Genomic DNA, 15,330 nt, shown 5'->3' on the forward strand with positions numbered 1-15,330 from the left:
GTGTTTGCTAGGTGTGTTAAAGAGAAGATTCACTACAGCAGGAAGCAGGAAATAAAATATTTTAGTCAAAGAGCTGTGTCAGGGTTTGGATCATTGTATGCCAACAAAATCAGGGTATACCAGAGTAAGGCAGACAAAGAAACAAGGATGCTGAATAGAACATTAGTTGTTTCTACCTCAGGAGGGCCTAAGAAAGATCACACAGGATGGTGGTAACAGGGAAGTGGACATTTGTCAAAATCTAATATAATTACCTGTATCTAAATTAGTGCAACAGACCAGTCTTAAGCATCATGAACATAATTCCTACATTTCTCTTAATTGGAAGAAATATGTCCATCTATATTGAATTATCAATTTGACAACAGTTATCTTTTATTTTCTTTCACCTTTGTTAAGTAATTTAATGTTTTTGAATATTGTGGTTTGTTCTGGGAGAAATGAAGTTAAAGTATGAGCTTATTCTTAAAACTAATTTTACTATACTACAAGAGAATAAAAGCTTCCCTCAAAATCACCTTCAGTACCAAAGACCAAAATTAAAACTCTAGTGAACTATCACAAGCGGATAAATATCTTCTTCTAGATAAAATGTCTTTATTGCAATGGAGGAAACTTCAAGTTAAGTGATTTGCAAAAATCCCAAAGCCAGCAAGCAGCCTATTCCTTTGGGAGCCTGGTCTAGGATGACTCCTGACTCCTCTCCAGTTTGCTTTCCATGGTAACATGCAACTTACTGTGCCCTGGAAAGAGGATATTTTGTTATTCAGATGTGGTTCTCTAAAGCAGTTTTTCTCAATTAATCCCAGCCCCCAGGGCAGTTTGGTCTGGTAATTCTTCATTATGGGAGAACATTCCTGTGCCTTCTGAGATATTTAGCAGCATCCTTGGCCCCTGCCCACGAGATGCCAGTAACATTCCCCTTCTCCCCCTGTTGTGACAACCCAAACTGTTTTCAGACATTGCCACATAGTCCCTGAGGGTCAGATGGCCCCCAGTAAGGAACAACTGCTACGAAGTCCTCCCTATCCTCAAAATGCTTTGAAGGTTGATCAAAACAGAAAGAATCCAGGAAATTCTGTATAATTTCTCATGAAAAATTTAAATGTCAGTTATACTTTCAACAATTGTATCACCCTTTCATCAAAAAGTTCAGCTCTTTTGCTTGCTCTCTAAAGGTCCAGCTGTTAGAAGTCTTCTCCCTCTGCTCAATCCAGTCCTTGCCATTCTTAGCTTGGTTTTGTATCAGAGGAAACTACATTTCCCAAGCTCCCTTGTTCTCAGGCTTCTAGATGAGTTCAGCCAATGAGACCTATTGGCAAAAGATTGGAGTGGGCCAAAGGGAAGAAACCAGGACACTTCTCCCTTTCTCTGTTTGTGACAATAGCTGCTGCGTGACCTCCATGGCTCCAACTCCTGCTAACCAGCCCTTCTCCTGCTGTCCCTGCCATGGTTCCATCTTCCACCAGGTGGGTCTGGATCCTGGGATCTGAAAACACCATCTCTGTCCCTCCAGGTCTAAGGGTGGTAGTGATTCCCCAGTGTTGCTGATCTCCAGTTTACCTTGCTTCCCCATTTGACCACTTACTTTTTCCTTCATCTGTGTAAGCACTTGGTATGGGCTGAATTTTGTGCCCCCTCCATTCATATGTTTAGGCCCTAACCCTCAGTGTGGTTCTACTTGGAGTAAGAAAGTAATTAACGTTAAATTAGGTTATGAGGATGGATCCCTGATCTGATAGCATTAGCGTCTTAATGAGAGAAGATAATGGAGAGTTCTCACTCTCTCTCTAATGTTCTGTTCTTTAAGCCAATGAGTCTGTTGTGTTTTGTTTAGACAGTCCTAGCTGACTAATACTGCAACTCCCTGCATTGTATTTCCATTGTTTGAAATAGCTAAGAGGAATTTTGCTTTCCTGCTTACCCTGACACAGCTCTTTATATCACGGATACCATAAGAGATTTGCCATAAAATGTCCTAATATGTGCCTGACACTATGCAAAAATCACTTCCATATTCATTTCCTTATCTGTTTCTCTCAACAACAGTGGGCAAATGACATAAAGACCCCAGGTTTCCAGTCACTTCGACTAAATTACAACTCCTCCACTTGGTGACTGCACGACCTAAGAAGAGTTAGTTAATCTCATTCATCTCCGGTTTCCTTGTCTGCAAAGTGGGTCCAACAATACTACTAACCTAGGACGGTTGTTCTGGATTAAATGAATTACTCTATGCAAGGTGCTTAGATTATTTTTAGGCACAGAGCATGCTCTTGATAACTCTAAGTATTAGTTTTAGGTACAATGCATTGAGCATCTATTGCGTGTTGAGCACTGTGATAGATACAAGGGACATAAAGACAAATAAGAAACAATCGATGCCCTTAAAAAGTTGCAGTATACTAACAGAGAAACACATATGAACAGGGATTAAAATACAATGTGGCAAGTACGGTAATAGACATATGGGAAAGCCAAGTAGAACATGATCCATTTGGTAGGCAATTGTTTGAGAGGTTTGGAAGGCAACTGTCAAGGTCTGGATCCAGTTCTGCCTATCACTAATGGTTTTACCCTAGGCATGTTACCTAATTCACAGAAGTCTCTATTTTCTCACCTGCAAAATGAGGATAAATAGTATCTAGCTCGTAAGGATGTGGTAAGAAGAAATATGACAATAAAAGTATAGTTTCTGGTTTAGTTTCCAGGTGGTGACAGGTGCTCAGAAAAGGATAGTTCGTTATCTTTATCAGCAACAGGGGAGCACAGAATTAGGCTGCCCACCCCAGCCCAGTATGCATCCCCGCTCCCCATTTCCCATTCCTTCCCCACGCTGATCCATTTGATAATGACTGCCTTTCTTTCCTTCCTCCTCCTCAGATGAGGAGGCTGTCTATCCTACTTTTCTAGTATGACTATAGGTAAGCACAACCACTTCAGAAAATTTCTTGAATAGAATCTATTAAACCTGAATATATGAATCCAGAAATCAGTACCTTTAAGCACTAAGAGATGTAAAAGAATGTTTACAGCAACTTTATTCATACCAGCACCAAACTGGAAGCAAACCCAACACCCATCAACAGGAGAATGGGTAAATACATTGAAATAGGTTAGTATACAGTGGGATATTACAGAGCAACGAGAGTCAGCTAGAGTTGCATACAACAATATAGATGAATCTCACGAACAAAATGTTGAGCAAAAGAAGGCAGAGTACATACTTTACTATCCCATTTCTAGAAAGTTCAAGAATAGGCAAAATGAATCTATGGCCATAGAAATCAGAAGAGTGGTTACCTTTGGGAGGTATTTGCGGAGAGTGATGAGATACTGGTAAATGATTACCAACCAACTATCAAAAAAAAAAAAAGAAAAAAGAAAAAAATCCTGATTTTATAGCATTTGCCCATTTCCGTGGTATCAAGCACCAATGTGATGTCAGTGAGCCCATGTCATGCATACAGTCTGCCCCCGCGAGCTGGTGGGATCCAGCTCCAGCACATCAGAATGAAGGGACATTCTGGTGTGCTGAAAATGTTCTGTATCTTGATCTGGAAAGTGCTTACACAGGTGGAACCTTAAGATTTGTTCACTTCGTGTGGATGTTATACCTAAATGAAAAGTAAAATGTAAAAATACTCCTGAGAACTCGCAAGATAAAAGCACTTATATCCATGTCCCAGAGGAAAATCCAAAGAGGTCCCTGAGATTCAGAGCCTAAAAGGCAGCACTCAGACCTTCCTGCCCCACGCCCACCTCAACAGCTGGGAGGAAAAGAAGAGATGCCATTAGGAAACATTACCACACATAGAAAAGAAAAGCTGACTCTTTCAGCTGGGCCACGCTCAATTTTTTCAACCAGATGCTCAACTCAATCTTATCACCAATGGTTGACACACCACACAGAAGACAGTGTTGCTTCTGAAAAGCCCTGATCCCCTGCTTTAACTAACTATGGCCCTACCTGTCACTTAGCAATGAAAATTAATCCACCCGGGCTCTGGATGAACATTCTAAGCATGGTAGGACCTGAACACAATGATGAGACATGGAAATTCGTCAGCATGCACAAGGTCACTTTTATTTTGAGTAAAAATCACATTCATATCATTTTCCTTGTGTCACTCATATCTTAAATATGTTCAATATGTCTGGATGATACCTGTGATCTAGTTCAATGAGATATTTGAATCAGACAGCTGCTCCTAATGTGTACGGCACATGTATATTTAAAGTTACAAAACCAAAGCCAAATGTTAAAGGGGCCCAATGGAGGATAGCTGGACACATCCACAGATTCATTTGCTCCCAATCTGGCAGTACAGGACCATAGAAAATACAAGACCAAGTACCTAGAAAATACAATAACAAGATTAACATGGAACTTAAAATTCTGGAGACGTTATAAATAGACAGAATGGACATTACACATGAAAAGATGCTGGCTAATGACAGTTCTAATCTTATTTATCTAAGTCATCTCTCTGCTTGGGAAATTAGAGCCTCCAGTGGAACAAAAGAGTATTGAGAAAGCTCTCTGAGTAGTTTTGTGTTTTAATCAGAGTTTTTAGCTGGCCACTCCGCTTCTAACTGGCTCTGTTTCATTGGGTAGTATTGGCTGCCCCCAGAGCACCCCATCCTTCTCGAACACACACACCCCTCCGTGGGACATGTATCCTAGAGCTCTGGAGAACCTAGGCCTTGGGGGCTAGATATACCTACTGCTTCCACAGAAGGGTTATACAATCATCTGGTTTAGATCATCTGCATAAAATCAGGGAGCCTAGAATTTCTCTTGCTATATTTTTAGGCATTGCCAAGAGGAATGAAGAAAGTCACTTTTTTTTTTCTTAAAAAGCTTCTAAATCTATGGGGAATAGCTTAATTCAGGAATTTCCTTTGAAGTGAAAAAGTACAGCTGAAAATCTGAGGCATAATTTCCATCGCATTAAATGGCTCTCCCAAGAATGAGGGACCCCAAAATGTGCCCTCATTGACTCTGCAGTCAGTGCCTGGCCTGCTGTGTCTTCCATGCAGAAATGATGGAAAGGACCCATGTGTATTCAGACACCAGAGGCAGGAGAGGAGCGAGGGGCTATTTCTGCTGAGTCATCCCAAGTGTTCCTATTGTACTGAGGCATCCTGCTTACTAATTGTTCCTCGGAAATGCATTTCAAACAAGAATTGCTGCCCCATATTTCTTCCTTCTTAAAAACCAATTCTCTGCAAAAATAATGGTTTTCATCCATAATGTTTTTCTAGAATGGCCTGGAAAAGCCCTGGAATTTCATTTTTTTTTTTGCCATAGTCCCAAGCCTTCAGTCTGGGAGACAGGTATCAGGAAAGAGGAAAGAAAATGGGCAATAATCAATCAATCAATTAATTAAATAAAAAAAGAAAATGGGCAAAATATTGAGATAAAGCAACTGTCTATTGTTATTCATTGTCACATCCTTGAAATAGAAGTCCACTATTCATCAGCAGACTAAACAGTTAATATCACATTTTTTTGCATTGGAAAAGATACTGTATCACTGTTCATAAAAACAGAAATAATTAAAAGAGATTCATCAGATAGTGATGTGTGCTAAGACTCAGGATAAACGGTGCTAAGTAGTGTGCATGACTTCCCGTGTTCTGAAGCAGTCCAAAAAATGTTACAAATTCTAATTTCCTTCTCTCTTAACTGCTCTGTTTCTAGGATCTCATGTCAAGATAATGTCTATCCTACAAAGTGATGACGATCATTGCCAATGGCTCTTTTTCTCCCTAATTAAAATGAGGAGTGGAAGCGCTTCTCATTTTTTGTACTGGTCTCAAATAAGGAGACATAGGATGGTCTGGTTATTTGCGCTGAATAATGAGAATTCCAACATCTATAGATAAAATTTTCTTACAAAATAAAGCATTTTGCATAGATCCCTGACATCCTATCTGAGAAAAATCCCTCAGGAATGTGGTCTTAACAGAGCCTTGAAAATAACTATTGGCCCAGACCCTCACAGCCTCTGCCTAAGCAGATTATCATCAAAGGTCTAAAAGTCAGAGGGTGGTTTTTTCGTGTCATATTTGTCTATGGAAATAGTTGAATATATTTTCTGCAGGAAGATATTTGTTTCTATTTTCTTCTTAAAAATAGTTATCAGAGGGACTTTTCTCTCTCTGTTTGTGTTTTCTTGAATTTGAGTTTGAGAAACAGAACAGAGAAAGGCCTCAGTGTTAGGCAACTAGTATTATTGCCTATAAGCCAGGCTAATGCACATTTTTGGGATACAGTTTTACACACTGGGTAATTTCAAAGCTCCTTTTTGAATAAAAAGAGGGGGAATATAAAATGATTTTTTTTTCTCTTCAAATCCTAGACGTAAGGCAGGTTTTAGATTGTGGGAGTGAACAACACAAAATGGCAAAGAGTTCTTTGAACCAACTCTTTGCTATATCTACAGATAGTCTAGAAATCACAGTTAATTTAACTGGCATTAACTCAGAAAAAGGTATACTTTATGATACCACTGCATAAATTCCATACCTATAAATTACTCCATGGAAGTTTTCTATTAAGGTCTTTTCCTATCCATGTCTTTAGCACACCAGTAAAATATCTAAATATGCAACAACACATGGAATATACCAATTTCATAAAATACTGAAATACTATTCCTCTTGTAATCTTATTTTCCATTAGATGTACTTAGATTCTTGGCAAAGCCTTTGGCTATGATATGAGAGACATCAATCTTCCCAGTTCCCAGTTGACCATGTCCTTATTTTCTCTGGCTTTGCTTCCGAGAAGTTTCTTAAAAGCATCAGTGGTTTGTAGCCAGTCATAGTCAATTGTCTGAATTTGAGTCTAACATGGATTTGACACTTATATTGACAATTACACTGAATACCTCATTTGAAGCCTGATCTTTCAATCATTCATTTAAAGTCTACCAACACACATGTATGTGTGTTTTATGCTTATAAATGTATGAGTACATCTGTGTTGTGATTCCTTACTCATCTCTTCAACCATTAGCTCATATTTCTAAACTTGCATGAACCCCAAACACAGCAGCAAAAGAGATTTTACAAAAGACAGAATCAAAAGAGAAGCAGACCTGGTGACATCCATCATATGTCAGACAAACAGAAAGTTAGCCCTATCTACTGACATAGAATGTGTCATACTTAGGCCTATTAATTTGGACTACAAGGAAGTAATACTCAACAGCTCAACTTGCTGTTCAAACTCTACTAGTAACCTAGAAGACCACTTAGAACACCAAATTGCTTCAACCCCAACTAAAATTCCTCTCTGTTGGTAAAGTAGCAAAGTACGAGCTAGAAAGCTACCAGAAATCCCAGGGAGGACATTGTATAGCAAACTATGAGAGTGAAGCAGAAGTTACTACCTTGACCTAACCAGCCCTCTGAGGCAGGAAGCAGGAAGACACCTCACACATCATTAGGATTCTTGCCAATGTCCTCATGGGGGATCAAGAGTGAATTGACTCACGTGATATCTAAATTAACCAAGATCTGGAATGATTCCAAGAATGCTTCTCTGAAATAGTTTTATTTCATCTTATTAGCAAAGAATTTTAGGCCACGTAGAAAGTACCTTTGGGTTCTTAGAAAAAACCCATGCCAAGAAAATCCATCAAGATAAAAATCTTATACAGGATTTTTTTTTCAACACCAATAATCAAAATGATGAGTGTAAATATATAAATCTTAAATTTCCTTTAAAACTTCTTCAAGTGAATCCATAGTCTTTAAGATGCCTGTCTCTAGTTTTTAAAAATTATTAGATTTCTCTAGATGGAACAGCAGGAAAAGAGCTCCCCACACTCTTGAGTTTTTATTCTCTACTTCAAAATTGGGAAGAGAGGGGCGCCTAGGTGGCTCAGTGGGTTAAGCCGCTGCCTTCAGCTCAGGTCATGATCCCAGGTCCTGGGTTCAAGCCCCACATCAGGCTTTCTGCTCAGCAGGGAGCCTGCTTCCTCCTCTCTCTCTGCCTGACTCTCTGCCTACTTGTGATTTCTCTCTGTCAAATAAATAAATAAAATCTTTAAAAAAAAAATTGGGAAGAGAGATAAGAAATTGTAGAGGTCATGTTTTGGTTTTGTTTGGTACTTTTTCTTCTAACTTCAGGAAACTTTAACTCTTGGGCTAATTTTCAACAGGAAAAGGATCTGGGACTAAGAACTGTGTGGAAATTAATCAATTTTTGTTTCCCAGTGGAGAGATCGTTCATAAATAATGGTCTCAGCCCTGCTGAATTGATAAAATTGTAATCCTCTTCCCAGACCGAAGACCACTAGAAAAAGATGCTGGACCTTGGGCAGTTGGCACCCAGTGTTTTTCTCAAGCACCTGGTTTATACTTGGCTCACTATTCATATTTGTTGGAAGAATTAATGAATAAATAAGGCAATGAATGAAGAGTCAACAATGCAAGGTTATACTATACCTCAATAAACAGCAGTCCAAATGCTATTCCAATAACTATGAGAAAATGTTTTGCAACTGTTTCTTTTATGAAAGAAATGCATGGCTGTTAAAAACAAAAACAAAAACAAAAAAGTTACCTTTAATGAAAATGTTATTTTATTTATTTAATTTATTAAAATTTAATTTAATTTATTTTAATTAAGATTTTTTCCCCCATTAGGTTGGCTTTTTACATTGCTACAGAGGAACACAGTCAACAAAAAGGAGTTAGGTTACTCCACTCCGCCATTCCAACACACCACGCTCCAAAAGGTGGTTAATTGTGGTTTGTTCATACGTTAAAATGCACTGAGAAGTAAAATCAAACTATTAAATTCAAGTATCTCATTGCTAAATCTAGGGATCTCTAGGTATAAGTAATAATTTTATCCTAACTTTCAATTATTCATTTTAGAGCTGTTATCACTTTGTGTGTGTGGTTTTTTTTTAGGTTTATAATCTGCAACAGAGTTCCCTGGTTTTTGTTTTAGCTAACTGTAAAACAAGTTTTCATTTTTAAAACAAGGTTTTAAAAAAAAATCCCTTAGTAATTTATATCAGGATTATTTTTACTTTAAAAGGGAAAAAAATATTATGTCCACTCTTTTGTCTTTACTTCAGATAAAAATGAGAATTGAGAAAGTAGATTCTCTGCCACATTTGTTGAAATATATTCAAACTAGCATGCAATTTCAAGCTTATAACATTTCAGACCAGACCTAAAAATTCCAACAATTATAAATTACATGGGTAATTTTCAAAATGGAAAAATACTGCATAATGTAATAGTGGTATTATCTGTATTGCCAGAAAATATATCATCCCTGTGATAGTCTTATATGCACAGAGGGCTAACAAAATATTGCTACGGTTGATAAAATAAAAGTTCTCCATAAGCCTGAGTGAAACAGTCTCTTCCTTCTCATTTGCGAATGTAATGGGTTTCTCCATTCACATCTGATCCAAAGTGGTAAAACATTAGAGTAAATTATTATGTCATTTAGGGTTAACTATGAGATTAATAATCTTATCTACTGAGTCACATTCATTATATTTGAGGAGTTTTCTCCCCCTCTCCCCTGCAGATAACCAGGTTACCTTGGCAAAGGGAAGGGGGAAAAAAAGGAAATGTGAATTATGGCAATTCCAGATTTCTTATTTTTCCAGACATCTTCCAAATGACACAAGGCAGATGGAAGTATTTTATGGAATTTATGACCCTCCTTTTGGGAAACTGGTGCAGCTATCAGCCCATCTTCCGCTGAATTATGTGTGAATTTGGAGGGAATGTCTATTACTTTTTAGGATAAAGAAATCTATCCTGCAGAAAAACATCTTTGAATCGAATCTTTAACGGGCAACAGATAACAATCTACAACTGAATTTACTAATGCCCTCATCATCCTAAAAGTGGCAACTGCATTCATTTATACCATATTTATTTCACCTCTTCCTCGAGATACCACATCACTAAACTAGGTCGGAAGGAATATAAAAAGTAGGAATAAAACTGCTTAGGGATATTACTTTGACAATAAAAAAAACATGGTTGCTCTGTAGTCTGGTTGGGATAACTTTCCCTGTGAATTATGTTAAGTACTAGTAACAGCAATTCCCCTTTAGAACAGTCTCCTGATTTGTGATGAGATTAGCAAAAGGGATGTGACAGCCAGCAGGAGAGAAATGTCCCCCAAGATACTTTCTATTTCCTACTATATAATTAACCTTAATAGCCATTACTGCACCAATGCCAAAATGAAAATAATCTTCAGATGTTACAGAAATTAATTCATTGAATTATAATAGCTTTTATGCATCTTTCTCCCAACTAGATGATAATCTCCTCGAGGGTCCAGACGTATGTGATTTTAGCAAGGGCCTGTCTGATACGTGGTGGACACTGAAGAATAACAGCAAATAAATGAAACATTAATATCAATTATCATTGTCCTATGCATTCCTCCCAAGCAGAGGGAACAACTTATGTAAAGCCCCATGGTAAGGAACAGATATTATATTCTTGAACTCTGAAGACTATGTTAGATAAGTTCCCGTAATACCTTGCACCTGCCTCTATATAAGAAATATCAGGGGCGCCTGGGTGGCTCAGTGGGTTAAGCCGCTGCCTTCGGCTCAGGTCATGATCCCAGGTCCTGGGTTCGAGCCCCACATCGGGCTTTCTGCTCAGCAGGGAGCCTGCTTCCTCCTCTCTCTCTGCCTGCCTCTCTGCTTACTTGTGATTTCTCTCTGTCAAATAAATAAATAAAATCTTAAAAAAAAAAAAATCAATAATTCATTGAAATGAAGTTGCCTAGTTTTCACTCTCTCTTCATTATTTGAGCATCAGCTCCATGAGTGCAAACATTGTGCCTGTCAGGAATAGATTTTCAGTGGCTGGTAAAAGGCCTGGCCCCTAGGAGGTGGTCACTCAGTTTTGATGAATTAAAGAGTAATAAGAAATATAACACATACTGACATCTACAAGTGACATAAATATGACAACTACAGCTCATAAAAGACAAACCCAGCTTTTTCAATTGACTTTAAATGTCTGAGGCCACTTCTTAATTGGAGCACTAATTAGGTAAATGGATTGATGTACTTAACATCCAGAGCCAAACCCCTAAAGGCCAAGTCTTTATACCTACACAATTACTTGAGAAAAGGAATCTTTGATAAGAAAAAGAAATCTTTACTTCACAAACTAAAATGAAAATATAGTTTTCTAGGACTTATGTTAAAATAGAAAAAAATAAAGAAGAATAATGATTAGTCATTAATCATTATTAATGAAGATGAGATAACTTTCATCAGTTAGATTGTACTTTCCTTCTTGCAGTGGAATGTTTCTTTGATCTATTGATGTTGACTTTAAAAGACATCAGACTCACAGAAAAAAAAAAAGAAATACTTTCACTTTTTTATATCTGCTTTTATCTTTAAATAGGATTTATTTATTATTTGGGAAATTCCTGGGACTTTATATCATTATTCCCATTGTAATTTCTTGCAATTTAATTTTTTTTTGTAGAGATTCATTGTGAAAAAGAATTAACAGAACCACTTACTATGTCAAGTTTGATTTGTTCTTACCTGTTTGTAAACATTTCTGCCTTCATATATCACACAAGAATATGACAAACTTGTACATTCACATGACTTAAAATTTTGTTGAAAATTCTTTCCCCAGTCAGCAGCTCCATTGACCAAACCACAGCATTTAAACTGTTTAATGAAAAGTAGGTATAAGAAACAATCACCAAAGAAAATTTTTAAAAATTGTCAATACATTGAATCTCATTTTTCTGAAACTATTATTAAGATGTTTCCTATACCAAAATGTCATGTAAATCACCTCACCAATTACTCTGGATATAGAAGCAAAAATGAAGAAATCTTCCATTTTGGTCTTAATATTAATGAAGGAAAAATAGGGTTGCAGATGCACATGTCTGAGGAAATTGGAGAAAAGATGAAAAACTCACCTAGTTTTAAATGACAAAAGAGAGCGGGGGCAGAATCAGGTCTATGTATCCTGGATTTGGGGAAAGAAGCTTCCAAAGAGTTCATGAGGAAATCAAGTTCTCTTTAAATAACTTTTGCTCAAAAGAGATGAGAGGTTTTAAAAGATGATTTTAAAGAGGTTTTAAAAATGATCTTTGATCATTTTTGAAGGAGAGGAGGAAAAGAATGAGAGGCCTCTCAAAGGCCAAAAGATGATGCATGGTGAGCCTCCCGTAAAGCTGAATTTTACATGGACCTCTGCAAAATGGGGGGGGGAGGCAAATGAAGGAAGAAACTCTTAAAATAATGTCAAGGAAGGCCCAGAATATACTGAAACATGGGGAAACACTTAGGGAATCTGTGGTCGTGTTTTGGGAAGAGAAACAAGGAACAATAAACCCGATGACTCAGGGTCCATGGCCCATTGTATGATTAGATGAAAGAGAGATGTAACCGAACCTCATCTTGTTCTATTTTATCTATTAGAAAGACAACTCTTCATGAAGAAAAGGTAGAAAAAAATTGCTGGAGAAAATAGAACCAAGACTACATGATTTTCTAGGCTCAGATGCATTATAAATGCCAGGATATTGAGAAATCTTTCACTTCTGGCTGGGTGACCACACTACCCCCATTACTTAACCCCTCCATGCCACAGTTTCTTCATTTGTAAAATGCAGATAGCAGTAGTCGCTCACAGTATATGTAAGTCGTGGATTTGTTGTAAGGAAAAAAATAGGAATATTCCTGTGAAGGTAGAAAGTGGTTAGCCCAGTACCTGGCTTATAGAAAGTATCAGTATGTGGAGGCTATTGTTGCTGTTATTTTGTGGTGGGTGTTGCCATTTCCATTATGCTCTGTTCAACACTGATATGAATCATTTAGATAAATATTTGGAAAGTACCTTTTCAACTCTGTAGTTGCTATAGAGCTGGCAGTGATGATTAACATTTTGGGGAATGGACTCAAGTTCCAAAGTTAGTTGAAAAAAATAGACTCAAACCAACAAGTTCAGTTGAAGCAGATATAAAGTCTTGCCCTTTGGCTCAAAGCCTTAAATGAACAAATATATGACTCAGCAGACTTTCATATGACGAAGAGTGAAAGATTTCAGTTTGTCCCAAGGTCAATCAATATGAGCAAAGAAAACAATCTTTAAATAACTTCCTTTCCTGTTTTCATGATAGACATGATTAATTGCTCATGCTTTCTGATTAAATAATCTTGAATAATATTAATTGATATAGACAGCCAGATTTTTTTTAAAGTCCCATTATATGTACTCACAGATCAGTCCATATTTGGAGCACAATATACCTCAGGACTCCTTAAGGAGGCCTAGAAGCAGAAGACATGGTAGGAGGTAGAAAGGCTAAACTTGGTATGATATCTGGTCACCAGATCAGATGTGTGAGAAGCCAAGGAAGAAGTTGGCCAGGATTTGTTGGAAGCGTTATCACAGCTGGATGAACAAGACACAGCACAGTGAACAATACAACCACCTCTAGACAAAGAGTCGTCACCAAGAATCCGAGAGAAGCACTTTCCATTAGTATGTTAGCAGAGAAGTCATGGGGGGCATTTCTCCAAAATCCAAAGAGAAAAACCACTTTGTATCTACAACTTTTGTTCATGTGTGGTGGGGCCCCGAGTCATCCAGCAAGAGTTTGGTGTCGGATTCTTTTCCCCAAAAAAAGTGTTACTAAACCTTGGTGGAGAGAGGAAGAGGGAGGGAGGGAGGGAGGAAGGAAGGAAGGAAGGAACTCAAAATGGACATTAAAAAAGAACTGTAGTTCTATGAACACAGGAAGCTTCAGGCATAGGTTAGCGTACAAGAACGGAAGTAATTCAGAACTGTGCTAAAATAAACAGAACATTTAGAACCCCATGGTTGTTACTGGGACCTTGGATATCAGGGACAATGTGCAGCAAGTGCAATTGAGGACCCAATCCAGAGATCTGGTGTTTACCTAGAGCACCTTTTGTCTTAGTCAACCACCAGGGAGGATCAAAGATGATCAGTCCCACTCAGGGGAAGAACTGAGTTGCTTAAATTCTTCCTGCTTCCAACCTGGGTTGATCTGGGCTCCAGAGTAGGATGCTGGAGGGGAGAGGATCAAGAAATGCAGCTATTGGGGATGCTGGGAAAAGCACACCACAGAGGAAGTGAAACAGAGACTGACTCCTATCAGGTTTCAGCTCTTGGAAATGATGCTTTAAACAGAATTTTTACAAGCTGGAGTCTATTCAAACAGGAACTGGGGAATGCTCTGGAAAAAAAAAAAGTCATCTGATAAATAGTTCAAGAAACCAAGGATGTTTCAACTTAAAAAGCAAAGCTTTTAGAAGTCATATGATAGCCATTGTCAAAGTACAAGCTGCAATTTGCAGAAGCATCAGTAGATTTTCTTTTTCCTCTGAAACTCCAGAAGGAAGAACTAGGACTAAATGATGTAAATCCTAGGGAGGCAGGTTTTGTTTCAAATTAAGAAAGAACATATTAATCATCAGACTTAGATATAAATGGGGTGGGATGGGCAAAAACTAATGAACTTAAATTCTTCAATGCTTAGAGAGTGAATAAACATAAATAAAAAAAAATACTTCAATCAATGAGAAGTCAAGTTAAATACCCTACAAAGTCCAGCTGTCCTCTGAGATTCTGAAAATTTCCTTAACACGTGAACCAAATGCTACATGTGGTTAATACAGTGGGAATTCTGGAAAAAAAAAAAAAAAAAAAGAATGATTTGGGGCACCTGGGTGGCTCAGTGGGTTAAGCCTCTGCCTTTGGCTCAGGTCATGATCTCAGGGTCCTGGGATCGAGCCCCACATCGGGCTCTTTGCTCAGTGGTGAGCCTGCTTCCTCCTCCCTCTCTGCCTGTCTCTCTGTCTACTTGTGGTCTCTGTCTTTCAAATAAATAAATAAAATCTTAAAAAAAAAAGAGTGATTTGGAGTTTCACAGAATAAGTAACATTTTCGTCGAGCCTTGAAGCACATGTAGTATTTGGGAAAAAGAGAAAAGTATTAGTATTTTCCAAGATAGGGAATGATGCCAAGATAGGAAGGCAGAATTGTTTAAGGGATCCTGAGTAGACAAACCTGACTGGACGAGAGTGGAGGGGAGGGACTTCTTTTATGTTTTGTTGTTTGTTTTTGTTTGTTTTATGTTTACGGAGTAGTATTACGAATATTAAAATATTCGGTAAGAGCCAGAGAGTATAATACCTTCAATTCCTGTCCAAGTTTTGACTTTATCCTAAAGACAGAGAAGCAGCTCCAATAAGTAAATAAGGGAGAGGCTGGTATACCAATTAAAAAAAAATAACTAGTCAGACAACT

General features: G+C 37.8%; 1 protein-coding gene across 1 annotated transcript in view; it reads right to left on the reverse strand.

The window, feature by feature from the left end:
* Positions 1-4,065: 4,065 nt before the first annotated feature.
* TSPAN8 (tetraspanin 8) overlaps positions 4,066-15,330 on the reverse strand; it is a 31,772-nt gene continuing 20,507 nt past the window's right edge. The window contains exons 6-8 of the mRNA XM_047742819.1: positions 11,577-11,708; positions 8,464-8,547; positions 4,066-4,358 (exon numbers count right to left, since the gene is read on the reverse strand). Coding sequence (XP_047598775.1) covers positions 4,305-4,358; positions 8,464-8,547; positions 11,577-11,708 — 270 coding nt within the window. The 3' untranslated portion in view covers positions 4,066-4,304. The remainder of the gene's footprint in view (positions 4,359-8,463; positions 8,548-11,576; positions 11,709-15,330) is intronic.

This window comes from Lutra lutra, chromosome 8, assembly GCF_902655055.1.
Source record: "Lutra lutra chromosome 8, mLutLut1.2, whole genome shotgun sequence".
Classification (NCBI taxonomy): Eukaryota; Metazoa; Chordata; class Mammalia; order Carnivora; family Mustelidae; genus Lutra; species Lutra lutra.